This window comes from Varanus komodoensis, unplaced genomic scaffold (assembly GCF_004798865.1).
Source record: "Varanus komodoensis strain SLA01 unplaced genomic scaffold, ASM479886v1 scaffold78, whole genome shotgun sequence".
NCBI classification, from domain to species: domain Eukaryota; kingdom Metazoa; phylum Chordata; class Lepidosauria; order Squamata; family Varanidae; genus Varanus; species Varanus komodoensis.
In genome coordinates this window covers 1051303-1068395 of record NW_025336455.1, presented here as the reverse complement: position 1 = coordinate 1068395, position 17093 = coordinate 1051303, and the positions used below count along the sequence as shown (strand labels likewise).

Sequence of the window (17093 nt, the reverse complement as noted above, 5' to 3'; positions counted from 1 at the left end):
GGAAGGGCCAAGGCACCAGATCGTGTATGGACCCTCTGCAGGAATAAAATCACACTGGCAGAGAAATGACCGGGGGCAGCGGACCCACGCCCTGCCTCCCCTTCCCTGCACCCAGCTGTGGCCAAAACTACCAGGAACGCGACAAAGCCAGCCACTTAATGGGGCTTGTGAGAGACATTTGTTAGAAAAGAGACACACGGCTCAGAAAGAAATGCTCAGCTGAAAGACCGTTTTCAGAAAGGGAAACTAAGCATCATAAAGCCCACAAACGCATCTTCTGTTCTGAGATCGTTCAAGGCAGCCGTTATCAAATAAGTTACAGAGAGGAAAAAGTAGCAGTACCAATGCAGACACCAAGTTTAATAACTCAGTTTGGGGCAGTCCTTGTTCAAATTGAGACAGACAGCAAATACTGTAGAGAAACAGAATCATTACACAGCAAAACTGACCAGCAAGATTCTAGAATTATTGCAGAATTCCAATTGCTCGTCATCTCAATGAAATGGGACAGTCGCAAGGACACCCAATCTGCTACCAAATAAGCATAACTTGCATTAATTGTGCCAAGTTTCCAGCTTCTAGGAGCCCAAAAGGCAGGCAGGCAATCTTTGGATCTCACTGCTACACCGTTTCTCTTCCCAAAGCAGTGGCTCTGAAAAGGGATGGAGTACCTACACTGCGTATAATTTCTGAGGCGTTTTAGGGAAATAGCAGGAAGAAGCGCTATCCCCAAACTACCGCTTGTGGCCACGTGCATAAGGCACTTTTCCCTCTTCACCGTAATTTTATTGCACCCTCTACTAGGCAGAAAATGATGGAAACTATGTTTGGGTTGATTTGGTGGGGGGGAAATCTGTTTTGTGGAGCATATATGTGGGCCTTAAATTACTGTTTTGTTAACTTAATACGCAAGAGATTGCTTGAAATAACAAAGCCCAGCCGAGAAGAGAGAACCACCGTTCGAAGAGAAGGTCAGTCTAACCGATGAGAGGTGAATTGCCAAGAATCCCTCCCCTGACCTGAGTGGGGGAATCGTGGTATCTAGAAAACGCCAAAGGAGACCCTGCCCTAGAGGCAAACTGCCTCCGGGAGAAGAAAAATCAAAACCCAGAGCTGGGCTCTCTTGATCCTCTTGCCTGGATTAAGGCCGCTGTCCAAGCTCTGGGGCAGGACAAGCGCCTTCACGCGCTGCTTCCCCTCTCGGCCCCCCAGGTGCTCAGGACGGGCGCTGGCGCACTCTCCTGGCCGCCACCTTCGGGTGCAAGTGCACGTCCAGGTCTGGAACATGATCATCGCAAGATTCCATCCGAAGCCCCTGGGTGGCCATCTAGATTGGGGGCTGCAGAAGTCAAAAGTGCCTGCCATGTGCATAGGGCAATTAGAGGCACCATGGGGCCAAGGTGCAAGGTGCAAAGCAGGAACAGTTACTACTTGCTTCCCTGAGACATTAAGTTCCCACCTCCTCACTGGGAGGAGGAGGAAGAGGGGGTCTCGCTGAGTTTTGGATTTAAAGTAAGGCAGGAAGTGGTGGGCAAGCCTTCTTCCTGGATCAGCATCAAAGCCAGGCCTCGGGCCTGCTTTCCAGAACGGTTCCACGGGAGGTCGGGACATCCCCGTGCCAGGAACACCTGCAGAAGGCTCACTGTGGAAATCGTGGGAACTGAGAGGGCGTGGCAGGAATGCTCTTCTGTTAATGTTGTTCCCACATGGCTGAGAAGTTTCCGTTGGCAGACCGTCTGCTATCCCCAGCCGTCCGAAGCAAATGCCACCCCCCCGAGCTGCTTACCCCAAAGGCACCTCTGCAAACAGCGTGGAATGCACAGCCGTGGAAAAGCCCCAGCCCCTTCCCCTCTGTGGAGCTGCTGGTGGCATGAAGCGGCCGCGAGTCATCTGTAGAGCGACATTTTCTTGCTTTGGTACATGTACATGTAGGCGTCACAGAAGAGGCGCTTGGCGACTCCCATCTCCCGGGGCTGCTCCATGGCCAGAGCGGCCACTGGCATCTCCAGGTACCTGGCCACCTCTGGGCAGGGCGACACCTTCGGAATGTTGTAGCCGTTCTCGTCCCCTAAGCCAACGAAAGGGAAGAGGGCTGGCGGGAAGGATGCCTCTCGGTTGCGCGGCGCGTTTGCGTTCACGTGAAACCGCCCTTTCGCGTGTGCGGCCGGCCTGGTGGAGCCGTGCAGCGGCCAGGCACGCGCAGGCTGGAATGCCGAGCACTCCGAGGGCGGAGGCTCGGTTCTCACAACGGATGCAGCAGCAGGCAGACAACGAGGCACGCAAACAAGCTACACACGCTTGTGCAGAGGGTGCCGCTCAGCAGGGGCCGCACCGATCCAGAAGCTGGCTTTTCGGGGCACCGAGAAGGAGCGGCTTTCTCCCGGCGGCCCTTCCGGCCAGTGGCCTTTGCCTGGGCCGAGGCAGCTTCTCCTGCAGGTGCCGCAGAGACCACTCAGAAGGGAATAGGGACCGTCTCTGGCACAGAGAAGTGTCAACAGAAGCCGCTCCAGAAACGCAGCGTGATCATGAACCGGCTGGCCCTTCCTAGAAAGCTGCGTGCTGCTGTGCAACGGAGGGCCGGCCCGGCCTGGCGACCCCCTGCTGGGCATCGGCCCCGGCCTCTGCCCGTGTGCTCGGGGCCCCTGAGCCAACCGCTCCTGCTCCGGGATTCGGCAGGGCCCTCTCGCAGTCGCCCCGGGACGAGCCCGCCGCTGCAGCGGCCATTCTGCAACGGTGCTTCACCGCTCGGCCAAACGCGCCCCGTGCCCACAGGCCCCCAGGCGTGGCCGGCACAGCAAACGCTTGGGGGCACGCACGACGCGGCCACCACGGTGACGACCGCCGAGCTCACCGTGCCGGTCCGCCATGCTGTCGAAGAACATCCAGTGCCCCATCTCCGGCCCATACTTCACGAAGGAGACGTAGTGGCTGGTCTCGATGCAGAGGACGGCGAAGAGCTCCAGCTTCTCGCGAGGCACCTGCAGCCCGCTGGCCCGCCTTGCTCTGCAGAACTCCTCGGGGACACGCAGCCTGGTCGGCCGGTGGGACCGCCGCTGGTAGTGCGAGTGAGCCTGCGAGGGGACACAAGGCGCCGAGGCCCCGGGCTGACGGGGCTGCTTGGGAGCGGAGAGGACCGGGGCACCGGGCAGGCAGGCGCTGTTCCTGCTCCCCCCACTTAGAATGTGCTCTCCCAGGCCCCTGGAGCGCCCGGCACCCGCACCTTGCACCTGTGGCGAGTCTGCTGGCCGGTCCTGCCGCAGGCACTGCTTATCCGGACTCCCAAAAATCGTTGGACAACATTCCTCCCCAAAGACTCCCCAGGAGAGGCCCCCCCTCACGGCCTGCTAACTGGTGAGACGAACAGAAGGGGCCAGTGGACAGTTCTCGCGGCAGCAGAGGGTGGTGAACCATCCGCCTGCTCCAGAAACTGCATTGTGGCTGCTACCCTTTAACCTGTTTATACATGAGCTGATGTTAGGGACGGGAGTGAGGCAGCTGAGCTTGCTGACGGCAGCAAAGTGCTCAGGGTGGAACGCTCCTTTCCTGGGAAGGAAACACCTCCTCTAGAATCCTGCCTCCTGCCAAATGGGGAACGGAAAGTTTACGGCTTGCACAAGCATCGAAACCCAGAGAGTCTCTCTGCCGGATCCGAGATGGGGGCAGAAACGAGGGCAGTGGCTCAGGGGCGAAAACGGGGCCTGCCTGCTCTGCTCTGCTCTGCTCTGCTCTGCTCTGCTCTGCTCAGCTCAGCTCAGCTCAGCTCAGCTCCCCGCGTGGCTGCAGCAGTTCACTTGGCCCTTGGCGGGTTTCCTCCCATTCTGCTCAATGCAACATCGGAATATAGCTGGGCATTTTGACCACGAAGCGTGCATTTGTGCGGTGTGGTAACTTCACCCCGCAGGCCACACACAGCCACCAGCGCAGTCCGGCAGGGGCTGCACTCCTTTCCCAAGGGATGGGCGTGACCCGGGGGCCCCCGGCACCCCGCCGAGGAAGAGTACCTGAGCGCAGCAGGAGTCGCAGTACTGCTTCAGCCCGGTGTGCGCGAACATCCGGTCCTTAAAGCACGCCGAGCACTCCCAGGTGGCGATGCCTCCACACACAAAGCACTCCCGGGGACCTGCGGCGGAAGCCCGGAGTCAGGCCTGGGCCTGCTGGGGACGAGCTGAGCCGCCTCGAGACGCTGCCGGCAGCTTACTCAAGCTCAGCCAGCGACGCGCCTCCACCCCTCGGCCGGAGCCGGCCGGGCCGGTTTGCCGCCCGCGTCACCGGCAGCTCTGCATGGCGCTAGTGCAGTGCCTCGCTTAGGGAAAGGGGCGCCGCACAGGTGAGGCAGGTGAGGCCGCTGGGCCACCTCCCGCCCCGCCACAGCCCGCCCCTGCCCTGGAGGCTCACCGTCCAGCAGCAGGTCCGTGATGTCCAACTCCAGGGAAGGGACGATTTTGCTGAACATCTTGTACTCCTTCCCAAAACGAGGCATTTGAAGGATAAAGCAGGATGGAATCTGGATGAGAATACAACCCGAGTTGCTCGGCGGGAATTTCCAAGCAACGCTGCTCCAGAAACAGGGAGGGGGCGAGTCAACGACTTTCAGGGTCGTTCAGGAGTTTCTACCGGCCCAGCAAACCCCGAGGCGGGACAAAGGGCCGCGGGCTCCGGTGCCTCTGGGCTTCCCTCCACCTTGAGGCGTCGGGAGGGGAGCCCAAGCGCTCTGCCCCCTGGAACCGAGGGGCCTTCCCCACTGCAGGTACTGCACGGAGGGGCACCCTTCATTCTGAGCAGGGGTGAGCACACGCAAGAGCAGCAGCAGCCTGGCTCATCGCCCCTCCTGCACCCGCACCGCCGACGGATGCCCAGGCAGTGCTCCGGAGCCGTGGCGTGCGCACGCGCAGCGGCAGGCACCCAAAGCCACGCGGCCGCGGCCCTCGCCGCGCACCTCCACCAGCTTGAGGTCCGACGAGAGGAAGGAGTGCTCGACCAGCTGCTGCACGCTGGGCACCACCAGGTCCTCCTGCTTGTCCATGAAGATCTGGTAGCAGTAGCAGTCTTGCTCCTTCAGCTTCCCGGACCTGAAAGCAGCGAAGAGGCGGCTTCCCGGGGTCATCCGTCGATTCCAGCCCACCCCGGAAAGAGAGGGCTTGTGGCAATTCAGCCCTGGAACGGGGACTGGGGCTCCTTCAGGCTCCCCTCATCCAGCCTGAGCAACACAACGGACCACAGGGACGCGGCCAGGGGGCGGCCAGACTCCCTCACCCGGGGCCGGGAAGGGGCCATCGCTTCCCACTCACAGTTTTTATACAGCCAGCCGGGGATGCCCACGCACGGTTTTGCCGTTTCGCCTCCCTCCCCTTCCCCTCCCCTCCCCGGGGCACCTCGACCTCAAGTCCGCACAAGAGGTGGCGCGTGAAGACGCGAACGTTAATGCACGGGCCCTGAGCAGAGTCACCAGCTGGCCTGGGCCTCTGTGGCCTCCTCTCACGTTTCCCCTACCAGGGAAGCAGCAGCTCTCACTGGCTCCCGGGAGCCCGCAAAGCTGGGCATGCCGGGGACCCAGGCACAGTGCCCCCAGGGCCTTCGCTGCCTCTGCCTCTGCCTTGCCAGGCCGCCGCCCCTTCAAGGGCCCTGCCGTCAGCAGGCAGGATGGGTGCCCCTTGGCCCCGGGCTGGCGCAGGCAGTATGCTTGCTTCCAGAGGGGTGAGGAGGGAGCCAACTCACTGGAGCTTCAGCAGTGGCTCCATGCCAAGGACGTGGTGCATAATGAGATTCAGAAACTCCTCAGGATCTGCAAGGGCAACGGGAGCCGCGCGTCAGAACTGGTTCCGCGAGGCCTCGCTCCCTTCTCTGGGCAGCAAACGCTGCAGGCGGACCGTGCAGGGTCGGCTGCAGAGGCAACATGACCGTGGGGGGGCAGGGGCGCTACACCTTGGCTAGCCCCTTCCACCAGTTAGACCTGACCGAGAATGCCTGGAGCACAGGCCGTCTTCCCAGCTGCTCAGCCAAGCCAGGGCTGGACGCCCTGAAGAGCCCCCAGGGAGGGAGGAAGGGCCATCTCAGTGTTGTGCGTGACTGACAGTGCAGCCATGTCAGCCCAGGAAACGGGGGGGGGGGTCTTCTTTCTCCCCCACCCCAGGTCACCGAAGGCACAGGTTTGCCTTGGCATATCAAGCACCCGCCCTTGCTAGGAAGGACTCGTCCTAGTGAAGCATGAGAGCGCCAAACCGATGAGACGGAGCGCCGGCTGGGAGGAACTCGAGCACAGCAGGAAGGCAAGCCGAAGGTGGAGCGTTTTAAGCTACACTTGTCATCTTGCAGAGCAGGGATTGTGCTCGACTGGCCCTTTATCTCGCCCTTCCTTGAGGCACTTTCTCCCTTTATTCTCACCGGAATCACGAGCAGAGTGAGGGTGAGAGAGGAGGAGGCCCGTGGCCTCCCAGTCAGCCCCACGCCCAAGTGGAGACTCGGTGCGTCTGCCGCACAGCAAGCTGCGCGAGGAGAGACGCCCCAGAAGGAAAGACGGGGTGGAGCGAGGCACCTTTCTCGGAAGTGGCAAAGCTGGAGCACGGCCCCTTCTCGGTCAGCTGGTGGCGAAGGCCCATCACGCTCTTCGCAGCGACGAAGCCGTTCCTGGGAAAGAAAAAATGGCGCCAGCAGTCCATGCGGTGTGCATTTGCCACCGCTCCTTCCTGGGACTCTGGACATGCAGATCTAGTGGAAATCACCATCGCAGTAGCCCCCCCCCCCCCACAGATTCAGCCCCCACCTCCACCCCACCAAACCCGCCTTGCCTGATGAAGCCATCTCAGAAGCCTTCACACTTGGGCATCTTTGAATTAGCTTAACCGAGAGCCTTGTGGCTATTTTGCCCCAAAGTTCTGAAGATGGAGGATTCGATGCAGGGCGGAGGCAGCCGAGGCTGCGCAAGACGTGCGCACGGCACCAGCAGGTGAGAAAGGAGCACCTGGGGCGCAAGAGGGCGGCCTCAGCCGATCGGGGCACACGGCCCGCAACTCACTGTCTGAGGGGGTTGACTATCTTGTCCCGGAGGATCTCCTGGATGTGCCCGTTGTGCGGAGGGGGCGGCTTGAAGAGCATGGAATCCAACACGGAGGAGCAGGAGAAGAGGCTGTGGTGAGAAAGGACATGCTTGGTGACCCCACCAGGCCGGCGGGATCACTTCAGAGCGGAGGACGGCGGCAGGCAGGGGGTTTGTAGAAAAACTGACACAGAAACAGAGAGAAACCGCAGCAGCAAGATGAGCGACCGGAAGGTTCGTTTCTTTCACCAAACGGAGCCTGTGGCCCCACTCAGCACCCTACCAAGTCCCACAGCAAAGCAAAGACTGGGTCTAGCAGGAGGAGCCCGCACACTAACTGCAAAGGGGACGGCTTGCCCAGCTTAACTCGGGACCAGAGCAGCCCTTCCGGTTCCCCTGGGGCCGTTTCCCACAAACGCAACCACTCTCGATCCAGCTCCAGGAGGGAGCGGTTTCCATGCACGTTTGGAAAAGGGGAGCGGAGCCACCGACCTGAAAAGGGCCGCGTCCATGTAGCAGGAGTTGCAGTGGCCCTGGATGCCTCTCATGCGCCCCTGCAGGACGCGCATGGCCATGTCATCTCTGAGAGGGGGCAGGCTGCTCTGCACCACTGCGGCATCCGAGCCACCTGAAACAGAGGGATGCCTTCCTCTCAGAAGAAAAAGACTGGCCGGCAGAATTTCCTGCTCCCGAGGAGCTGGCTGGCTTTTTCCGGCACGGAGAGATAAGGGCGCAAGGGAGGGACCCCAGCTGCAGGCCACGCCGCTATAGTGCAAGACCTCCCGCTGAGTGTCCCAAACACATGAGCCACGGGAGAGAGGCCAACCCTGCGCACCGTGGCGGCTGAGCACTCCTCCGACGGCTCCTGATGCAGCCTTCCCCAAGCGGTGCCCTCCAGACTCTTTGGACTGCGACTCCCATTATCCATGGCCGCCAGTCACACTGACCGGGCACTGATGGTCGCACTGGAGGACACCGGAGTGAGAAGGCCACCCCAACCCATTTGCAGGAACATGCCAGGAGCCACGTGCATGGGAGGCCTTCGCATGCAAGACGAGCGGCCCGCGGACTCTCCCAGCCCGCATCCGCTTGATTTGTAGAGCAGCGCATTGGCTGGAAGGAAGGGAACTTACGCAGCTCCACGGACTCCAGGGAGCGGGGGCCGCTGCACTGGAAGCGCATGTCTGGCTGGCATGACTCGAGTGCCGCAAACAGCCCTCGCTTCGGGGGGCAGGTGAAGTAGCGCACTCCCTCGAACTCTCCGTCGCAAACGCCCTTCTCGTCATCCTGTGAGGGCGGACATGCAGGGCTTGGGACCGCTGGCCGCAAGGCACTGCTGAGCCACGTGCGCCAGGGTGCGGCGCCAAAGGTACACAGAGCACAGCACAGCCTGGCCGGATGTCAGAGCAGGATTCATGCACAAAACAACCTCCCCACACCTGCTGGCCAAGCTGGAGGATCTGGAAGGCTGCAATGCAGCGGTGGGGACAAAAGCAAGAGCGGCTGGGCCAAAGCACCAACGGTATGTCAGCTCAAAGCTCCAGCTCAAAGCTCGAGGAAGTAAGCCTCAGGAGAGGGACGTCGGCCTTTCGAATGTGGGAAAATACACACAAAAGCTCGAAAACGACTCAATAATAAGCAGTTGGAGAAAAGGGGGAGGGGCCTTCCAGGTAACCCCAGAGGGGGACAGGATGAGGGCTGTAGCCCGGAGGTTCGATACACTTGTGCGAAAACCCAGAGCAAACTGAGCAGACACAGAACTCAAGAACTGCATATGTAACTCTTACCAGCTCGATCCCAGCCATTTTCTGTGGCATTTTAGGCAGGCAGCCAATCCAGCGAATGGTTCCTGTGACTGGATTCCCCTTGTCTAACTCTATTAGTACCACGGAGTTCACACTGAGCGCTGGCCTTACTTCCCAGTCCTCTCCACGATCGCTTCTCCGGCGCTGCAGCTGTTCTGTGAGCCCACAGTCTGAATCTATTTCAAATCCTGAAAAGAAACACACAACCTTTAAATTGGATAACCTTTGCAATAGCTCGATACCATTTCTCTGCCCTGCTGTGAACGGGCCCCAGTGGAAGCTGCAGAGTAGGCAGAAAAGGAGCTCCAAATCCCATGTTGCTTGCTTGACAGTTGTTTATGTTGTTAGTAAGATCAAATATACCTGCCCTTTGTGCTCTTGCAAGGAGCCTGTGGCAGCTTGCAAGGCCACCTTCCTTTTTCATTTCAACCTCGCAACAAACCTTGTGAGAATGGTAAGGCTGCGAGCCAGTGACTGCCCCGGAGTCCGGAGCCGAGCGGGGACGAGACCTGGATCTCCCCGGGCCCAGCCCAGCAGTCAGACTCCCTGCCACCCCAACCCTTAGCAGCTCTGGCTGGGGTTAGGACGCTAGGTTACCCATACCTGCTCTTGGCTATGCACTCTGCTTTCTGCGGCTAATGAACAGCAATCTGGTTTCTAGGTAATTTTAGTAACACGTTTTACCTATTGCAGCTTAAGCCTTTCTTTCAACGAAAGGTCTTCCTGCCTGGTGCAGCAAAGCAAAGCAAAGACCTTCGTTTCTCCCAAGTAAGAGCCTTGCCTCACTTCCTCCTCCCCCTGCCTGCACTCAAACATCGGTGTCTTCAAGGGCTCAGAAAGGGGAATGTAACACAGAAGCTAATGCAGCACAGCTGCCTTGTCACCTGGAGGAGCCTGGCCAACACACACACACACACACACACACACACACACACACACAGACAGTCCACTATAGGGACAATTCACCTGGGGACAGCAGCTCTTCCTTTACCACAGAATCCAGGGGAATATTTCGGAACAAATCTGTGAATCCTTCTTCCTCCTACAGACCAAGGAAAAAAAACATTACGGAACCAAAGTTGGCTTCATTTCAAGTACAGATAATGGCTGCATTTCACCCACAAGCCTCAGTTATCTCTCAACTCTGTGGAATTACTCGAGAGCAGTTTTTAATATGTGTCACTTCTGCTGTTTCTTTACATGTTTGCTTACAGAGAGCTCCCTGCCTGTCTGCCAAGCGACTCCAGCTCATCTCCAAAGATTTGGGGAACTCGGCGTGATTTGGGGCATCACACTCAATTCCCTGAGAAGGCTGGCCACGTCTCTTGGGCCCCACAGTAAAATGAAAACACACTTCCTAAGTGTGACTTGCCCATTGGCAAGTCATCTCCCGGGGACCCTTGTATACCATTAGTAACCTTATCATTAAACTAGCCCCACGTTTTCCAGCATATTTTTGGAAAATCACTGCTCTAGAGAAGACAGATTATGACTGCAGCACAGAATGCTTGGAAACCTTCTGAGAGGAAGACAACCTGTACCGGCTTGCTCTCTGGTTCCCACAACAATTCTTTCCTGTCTTAGATGCGGAGAGGAATTGAAGAAGCATCTTTCTGCTTTCCTTTCAGTGCATGAGAGCCCCCGCGCTGCTTCCCCTTTCTGGCTGTTGAGGTCTCTCAGTTCCTCATCTGCCACTCTTCAGGAAGGCGTCTGGGTGCTCCTGTTGTCCTACCATGAGGCGGACTCCTGAAATCACTGACTTCATCTTCTTTTTGTCCAGCCAGTAGCATAGGTGTCTGGCTCCTGTAAACCCACCATCCCAAGCTCCTTCTGCCCCTTTTCTAAGAAAGATTAGGTGTTCTGAGGTGGGAAGTAACCCCACTCTTGGAAAATCTCTGTCAAAGAAGCTGAATTAATTCTGGTGTGAAAATCCTGTTGAACCGCCACCATGGTGAGACGCTGGAATGGGCACACTTTCCAAGTAAGAGAAAGTACATCCCAGATTTTTCCCAGCACTACCAATGTACGTTGGCTGCAATTCTACCACAATTCACAAAAATCTCAAAAAGGGAGGGAAGTGATCAAACCAAGACTGCCACAAAGAACTACAATATTCCGAGTCTAACTAGGTCTAAGCTAATATAATTTTATCATGACTGGCAGTTGTCCCAAGCCTCAGGCAAACGTCTGGGCTTACACTGGGACTCGCGGTTTTTTAAATGGAACTTTCCAGTGGAACCTGAACATTAGACATACAAATTATTGACCAGCAAGTTACACAGTTGCACTATATGCAATTCTGTTCATTTGTCCACATAAAGACGGATGTACGTCCTTAAGATGCACCTGCCTGGAAAATCAAGTTATGTCATTGATGCTTAAAATGAAAGCAGCACCATCTTCTACTTGCAAGTCTGCAAGGCATGAAAGTACAGATCAATGACTCTTCCAGAGAGATAAAGAAGGGAGCCGATGACTCTCTTACCGGACAGACTTGAACCATCCAGGTGCCGTTCTCCTGGTATACATCCATTGCTACGCCGCGCGTGAGGTGGTCATCCAGGTAGAAGCCAACGGCGTCCCCCACTTTCACTGGCACTGCCCCAGCCGCATCGGGTTTTGCCTCCCGCTTCTCCTCGTCATCCTCCAGTGCTGGCAGGAACCGCAGCTTGTTAAACGGCAGAAAAAGCCCGCAATTCTGTTTGCACGTGAAGTATTCTGTCCCATTGTAGGTGCCATCGCAGCAGCCTTTGCCCTCACCATCACCCTGGAGAAGCAGTACACAGGTTACGTTATGCTCCAGACCACAGATACGTTCAGAGAGGCCCTGCAAGTACAGCGTTAGTCCATTTCGCATTCCAGACAGAGACAACCTTGAGCGCAGAGAGCAAAGGAATCGCCCAGGTAGGAGGACAGGGCCCCATCCTGAGGGCAACCCGTCCCCACGGTTTACTAGACCAACACCATACACTGTAGAAGTTGCCCGGTGTAGATGCACTACCCACCGCACTGCACAGGCAGCCTGGTTTAGATATACCAGGAAATTTACTTCTGGCTTAATAGTCATATTAAAGGAGCGCATATTCATTTAGTATTTCGCCTGAAAGCTTATCAAGTGGCCCATTTTGTATCACAGTCTCCACTCCAGCTCCCTCCCTCCATTGCCATAGGGACTGGAGGCAACAGGTGAAAGGGAGCACTCCAATCAGGTCTGGATGTTGAAAAAGACTTCCTCCAACATCCAGCGGGAGCAAGAGTTTCATGATCTCAGAACTTGGATATTCTAATCCGAGCACTGGCTAAGACACAGAAAACACGAACCGTTTCACATTTTCATTTGACAAGGGCAGAGCAACTTGTTCTCCTCATCAAGAAACTCAGTTCTAAGACTGAAGCATCCAGAAGAATGTACCTCATGGAGTATTGAGAAGCCCTTTGAACACCCCAAAGAGGCTACATAAACAAGCATTTCCCCCTTAAATCATCTTACCTGCAGCTCCACCCCAAAGTAAACTGGACAAAGCCCAGAGGGCAAAGAGTTCCTAGAAAGTTGCCCAATGTAGCGGACGATGCCAAAGAGAGTCTGCTGGTTGCACTCCACAAAGACCTGCTGGCCTGGTTTGGCATTCATGGCGGCATCGAGAACATGCCCATCCAGAAAACAATCCAGCCGCTCATGGACATTGCTGATGGCTGAGAGGAAGTTGGCCTTCTTGTCGCTCAAAGGCTGTAGGTTGTTCACATTCATGGTGGCCACAGTACCATCCTCTTCCATGACAAACCGCCAGTAGTTGCTGAATGTCAGGTTAATTTGCTTCAGATACGTCTGTTCGTTCAGGTAACACATACTCCCTGCAATGAATAACTTGCTCCCATAAGGGATGTCTTCAGTCAGGATATAATATATGTTCTTATCTCCTTGTAAAATTTGATGGGAGGACTGCATGACTACAGTATTCATCTTAGATCTCCTTCAGTCCTAAAAAAGATCACACAATTATATCATACAAACCTATTTCATATTTTTGTAGAAGATAAAATATTATTATTAATAATACTAAATGGAATACATATATGCACTGCTTACTGTATTTTAAAATATCGGTAAGAAATTTTCCATCTATCTATAGAAATAATCTATAGACAAGACAGTGAGCACATTCACCATCAAGTCTATTATTACCTTATTTAGGGCAAGGGTTTTGACATCCTAAGCTGCTCATGGAGAGAGCAATCTCGAGGATTCTTGAGGCACAAGCCACAACTGGTAAACCAGCTTATAATTACATGGTAGACACGCTTTAAGGCCACCAGACAATTACAGTTCCTTATATCTGGTGAAACTGTGGCTGAAGAATCCAAATGACTTGACCTATGTAGGCCTTTGAGAACACTTTTGTGGTCAAGAGAGGCCAGCCTAAAAGATATATCTACTTCTAGAAAATATATGTTTATACTAAATTACCTATATTTTTAATAGTATAAAATTCATCGGCATGCTTTGAAAGTGATGTATTTACATGTGTGCACATGCCAAAACTTAAGGTAAGGATACAATTATTAAAATGCTTTTGCTTTATCCATTGCAAAATGATTTCGGCTGCCAAGAAACCAGAGCTCCAAATGCTGATGGAGAAAATGATCAGGAAGGCGTCGTGTGCCATGGAAGTACAAAAGAGTCTTTAAAAAGAACAGGAAGCATAGCTGAAGGTTCATTACTTTCCAAATTAAAGGTTCTGGACATGGGCATCCTTAATCTGCGTATCCAACCATGCTACTGATGAAGCCCAAACCTTTAATGCCATCAGCGTAAGCTTCTCTGTGCCTTGCCAGCGATTCGTTTGCTGCGCGCACACAGCTTCTGGTCGACGATACGCCGTTTGGATAGAAAACCTACTCTGAGCGCAACCTGATGGCTTTCCAGACATACCAGTAGACACGTGTGCGTATCCCCGAGGGTGGCCACGTTAGTCTGTAAAAGCGAAACCAGGCCAAAGCCTTCCACGCCACACAGGCCTCTCCTGCCTCCCCGCCCAAGCAGCGCGACCGCAGCGCCGGGAACCTCCGCGGGGAGAGGCCCAGGAGCTCGCCCCGGCCAGCGGAGGGCGCCGAGTCCTTTCCCACGACAGGCCAGGCGCCCCAGGCACACACGCGTGTTTGCACGCCGGGGAGACGCCGCGCACCGAGGACGCGGCCTGCCAGCCGGCCGCTCGCTGTGGAGCCGCCCTCGGGCCCCTGCGCCGGCGCCCGGGCGGGCGGGCGGCCCCGGCGCGCCTACCTCGCAGGGCGGTCGTGCGGAGACGCGGGCGCGGCTGCCCGCAGAGGCCGAGCAAGGCGTCCGCTCGCTCAGCCCAGGCGGACCATAGACAGCGGCCCAGGGGCGGCCAGAGAGGCCTCGGCCCCGGCCGCTCCAGGCACCGCCCGCCCCGCTGGCCAATCAGAACAAGGGGCTCCCAGGGGGCGGGGCTCGCTCGCTCCGGGCGAGGAGCAGAGAAGGCGAGGTCTCCGCGCCCGACCAATCAGCAGCTTCCCCGCTGTCCAATCCTCGGGGCCCCGCCCGGGAAGGAGACCTCTCTTCTCCTCTGATTGGCCGGGCTCTTCTCCTTTCGAAGGCGGGGCTACTGAGCGTGGAGTTGCAGCTCCCTCCTGGCGTCTTGGACTACAACTCCCAGCGGCCCCAGGGGCGCGGCCCTGTTGCAGAAGCGGGCTAGACCCCGGCGCCCTGGTAAGGGGAGCGCTCTGGCGTTGCTGGGTGGGGAGGAGGCTGCTGGGGACCCGGAGAAGAGCGACGGGGAGCTCGGCGGGTGGCCGCGGCCGGCGCAGGGCTGGAGCTGCGTCCTTTTTGCAAGGCTCCCGTCCGTTTAGCCCCACGGTGGCAGGCAGAAGCTCAACGGGTGCAGCAGCTCCAGCTGGCTCTCGGCCCTCGCCCACGTGGCGCACTGCGGGTAGAAGCCCAAATGCAAGAGAACCGAATGCACTGCATGAAACGGGAGCAGCCGACGAAAGAGCGACGTGCAGGGCGGTTCAAACGCCTCCCAAGTTTTGGCGGGTGGCAAAGCCTGCTTGCAGCCGATTTTGCTGGTGCCTTTGGCCCCGCCGCTGTGGCCTCTGGTCCCACCCAGTCCCGGAATGCGGCCCGAGACATCTCCGATCTGGAGTTCAACCCCCCAGTCCCAGCCTGGGAGTTGCTTGCTTTTTTTTTCTTGCCCTCAGCAATAGCGCAAATTGCCCAACAGCAGTCGTCGAGTCAGACCTGAAATTGCTCGCACTGCAATTCAGCCAGTAATTTGTATTTTATTACAAGATTCATCCCTGGAACGCAAACGGTATGAGAGGTGGTAACCTCTGAGCATGTCTGTGGAGGTGCGTTCCTTTCCACTGTTGCCTGGATAAAGCCAGCTGTGTGCAGCAGTTCAGGCCAGACGGAGGGAAGCAGGAATGCGGCTTCTCTGCATTCGCGTTCTCCGCCCCTTTCCTCTAAAGCAGCTTTGTCCAACCTGATGGCCTTCAGAGACGTTTGGGCCAACTCCTAGGCTTCCCATCCAGCAGAGCCATTGATTGGGAATCCTGGGTGCTGCAGTCCAAGCGTGCTGGAAGGCCCCGGGATGGGGAAGGTTGCTCTAGAGGGGAAGCCGATTCCGAATGCGCGAGATGCCGAGCATTCCCGTGGAAGCAGCGCAGGGGGACAGCACCGCGTTGGAAGGCTGATACTGCCGTGAACGGAGTGTAATTGCTCCGTTCTCCCTGGAGTGTTTTCTTTTGTCAGGGGACCGTTAGCAGCCCTCCCCGAAATCTGCCCCACCTACCCGCGCATACTAGTGACGCGCCAAGGAGACACAAGTCTTAACAGGGAGAAAATGCCATTTTATTTCCGGATTGCTTCTCCAAAAGTACAAAATGAAGGAATGAACCGCAGCTTTACTGAGCTTACACAGAAAACATAGGCCTCAGCGATTACGAAGCACAGCCCCCCAGCGAAAACCACGTAACGCATCCCGAGCGCAGCCGTGAAAAGCCCGGAACGGATTCCAGCGCGTCCGCCCGCCTGTCTCCCGTTCCCCGCGTGCAGAAGCGCGCGCTGGTCGCAGCCCAGCGCCAGGGAATGAATGCGCGGCTTGGTCCGGGTGGTCGCAGCGGGCGGCGCTCGCCCGCTCACTGCTCCCCGCCGGCGTCCGCCTCCTCGCCGGCCGGCCGCCTGGTGCCCTCCGCGACCGCCTCCTGCGCCCTGGTGATCGTGATGGGGATGGTGCGCTCCTCGGCGGACGGCAGCGACAGGCGCGGCGCCTCGATGCAGAGCCGCCCGTCCTGCGACAGCGCGCAGGCCACGGCCTCGAGGTTGACGTCCTCGGGCAGCAGGACCTCCCTGCGCACCTCGCGGTGCTCGTGCGAGAGGCAGCCGTCCTCCGACTCCGACCGCGCATCGTGCGTCCCGCACACCGTGAGCTTCCTGCCGTCCATCTTCACGGTCAGCTCCTCGGGGGAGAAGCCGCGCACGTCCAGCGAGAACTCGCACTTGTCCGCGCCCTGGGAGGCCGTGCGCCGGGCGCCCCTCTGCGCGCCCTTGCGCGCCTGCCCTTCCTCGCCGAGCGCCAGCAGCGGGTACGCGTCCAGCAGCAGCGCGCGCATCCGCCCCACCTCGTCCAGGTGGCCCTGCAGGTCGCCCATCAGCTGGTTGAAGAGGCTCTGGCTCCCCAGCGGCCTGAGCCCGTAGTCGGGCTCCCGGCTGTACAGCCACAGGGGGCTCAGGTCCGGGTCGTGCATCACGCGCACCGGGCGCATCCTGCCGTGCACGGAGTGGCTCGCCATTGCTTTGCTTTGCCGATCGCCTCGCCTCGCCTCGCCTCGCCTCTTTGCTGGCTTGCTTGTTTGCTTGCTCGCTCGCCCGCTCGCTCTTCTCCGCTCGCCTCGCCTCGCCTCTTTGCTGGCTTGCTTGTTTGCTCGCTCGCTCGCCCGCTCTTCTCCGCTCCGACTCTCGGCTCGGATGCCGGGCCCGCCGCAGCGCCGCCTTATATACGCCGGGCGGGCCGTCCAGACTCTTCTGGAAGCGCCCTCCCCCTGGCCCGGCCGGCACGCCTCTCCGGGCCGTGGGCGGCGCAGAGCCCGCGACGCCGCGAGAAAGTTCGGGCGGCGGCGCGATGCGCCGCGCACGGCGGCCCCGGGGCAGGCGGCGGCTTGGACGGGGCTCCCCGCAGGCCCCCGGGCGGCGCCGGGGCGGGGCTCGAGCGGGGCGCGGAGGCGCTGCCGCGGGTCCCCGC

At 58.0% G+C, this 17093-nt stretch overlaps 2 protein-coding genes across 4 annotated transcripts; both read right to left on the bottom strand.

Moving 5' to 3' along the window:
- Positions 1-333: 333 nt before the first annotated feature.
- On the bottom strand, positions 334-14202 carry LOC123035309 (ubiquitin carboxyl-terminal hydrolase CYLD-like). Of its 3 annotated transcripts, none has more exons than XM_044453343.1 (15): positions 14117-14202; positions 12329-12817; positions 11324-11605; positions 9805-9880; positions 8821-9026; positions 8167-8320; positions 7526-7661; positions 7013-7123; positions 6533-6624; positions 5716-5782; positions 4937-5069; positions 4396-4504; positions 4002-4120; positions 2852-3071; positions 334-2068 (listed from the first exon to the last, which is right to left on the bottom strand). In XM_044453343.1, exons 2-15 carry the CDS (start codon positions 12797-12799, stop codon positions 1887-1889), a joined length of 2358 nt encoding a protein of 785 aa, XP_044309278.1. In that variant the 5' UTR covers positions 12800-12817; positions 14117-14202; the 3' UTR covers positions 334-1886. The 3 variants fall into 3 exon arrangements, with proteins under 3 accessions (XP_044309278.1, XP_044309277.1, XP_044309279.1); XM_044453342.1 differs by lacking the exon at positions 14117-14202 and adding an exon at positions 13769-14017; XM_044453344.1 differs by lacking the exon at positions 14117-14202 and adding an exon at positions 13632-13651.
- Positions 14203-15681: 1479 nt separating this feature from the next.
- On the bottom strand, positions 15682-16859 carry LOC123035279 (heat shock protein 30C-like). The gene has a single exon (XM_044453277.1). The coding sequence runs from the start codon at positions 16642-16644 to the stop codon at positions 15991-15993; it is 654 nt and encodes a 217-aa protein (XP_044309212.1). The 5' UTR covers positions 16645-16859; the 3' UTR covers positions 15682-15990.
- Positions 16860-17093: the final 234 nt, after the last annotated feature.

What these genes read in the sequence shown, in the direction of transcription:
- LOC123035279 (XM_044453277.1), bottom strand. Translation starts at nt 16,644, where the DNA reads ATGGCGAGCCACTCCGTGCACGGCAGGATGCGCCCGGTGCGCGTGATG.
- LOC123035309 (XM_044453343.1), bottom strand. Translation starts at nt 12,799, where the DNA reads ATGAATACTGTAGTCATGCAGTCCTCCCATCAAATTTTACAAGGAGAT. An exon ending in GGATGGTTCAAGTCTGTCCG is followed by an intron (nt 9,881 to 11,323) that starts GTAAGAGAGTCA and finishes CTTGGTCTGTAG; the next exon opens with GAGGAAGAAGGATTCACAGA. An exon ending in CACGGACCTGCTGCTGGACG is followed by an intron (nt 4,121 to 4,395) that starts GTGAGCCTCCAG and finishes CTTCCGCCGCAG; the next exon opens with GTCCCCGGGAGTGCTTTGTG.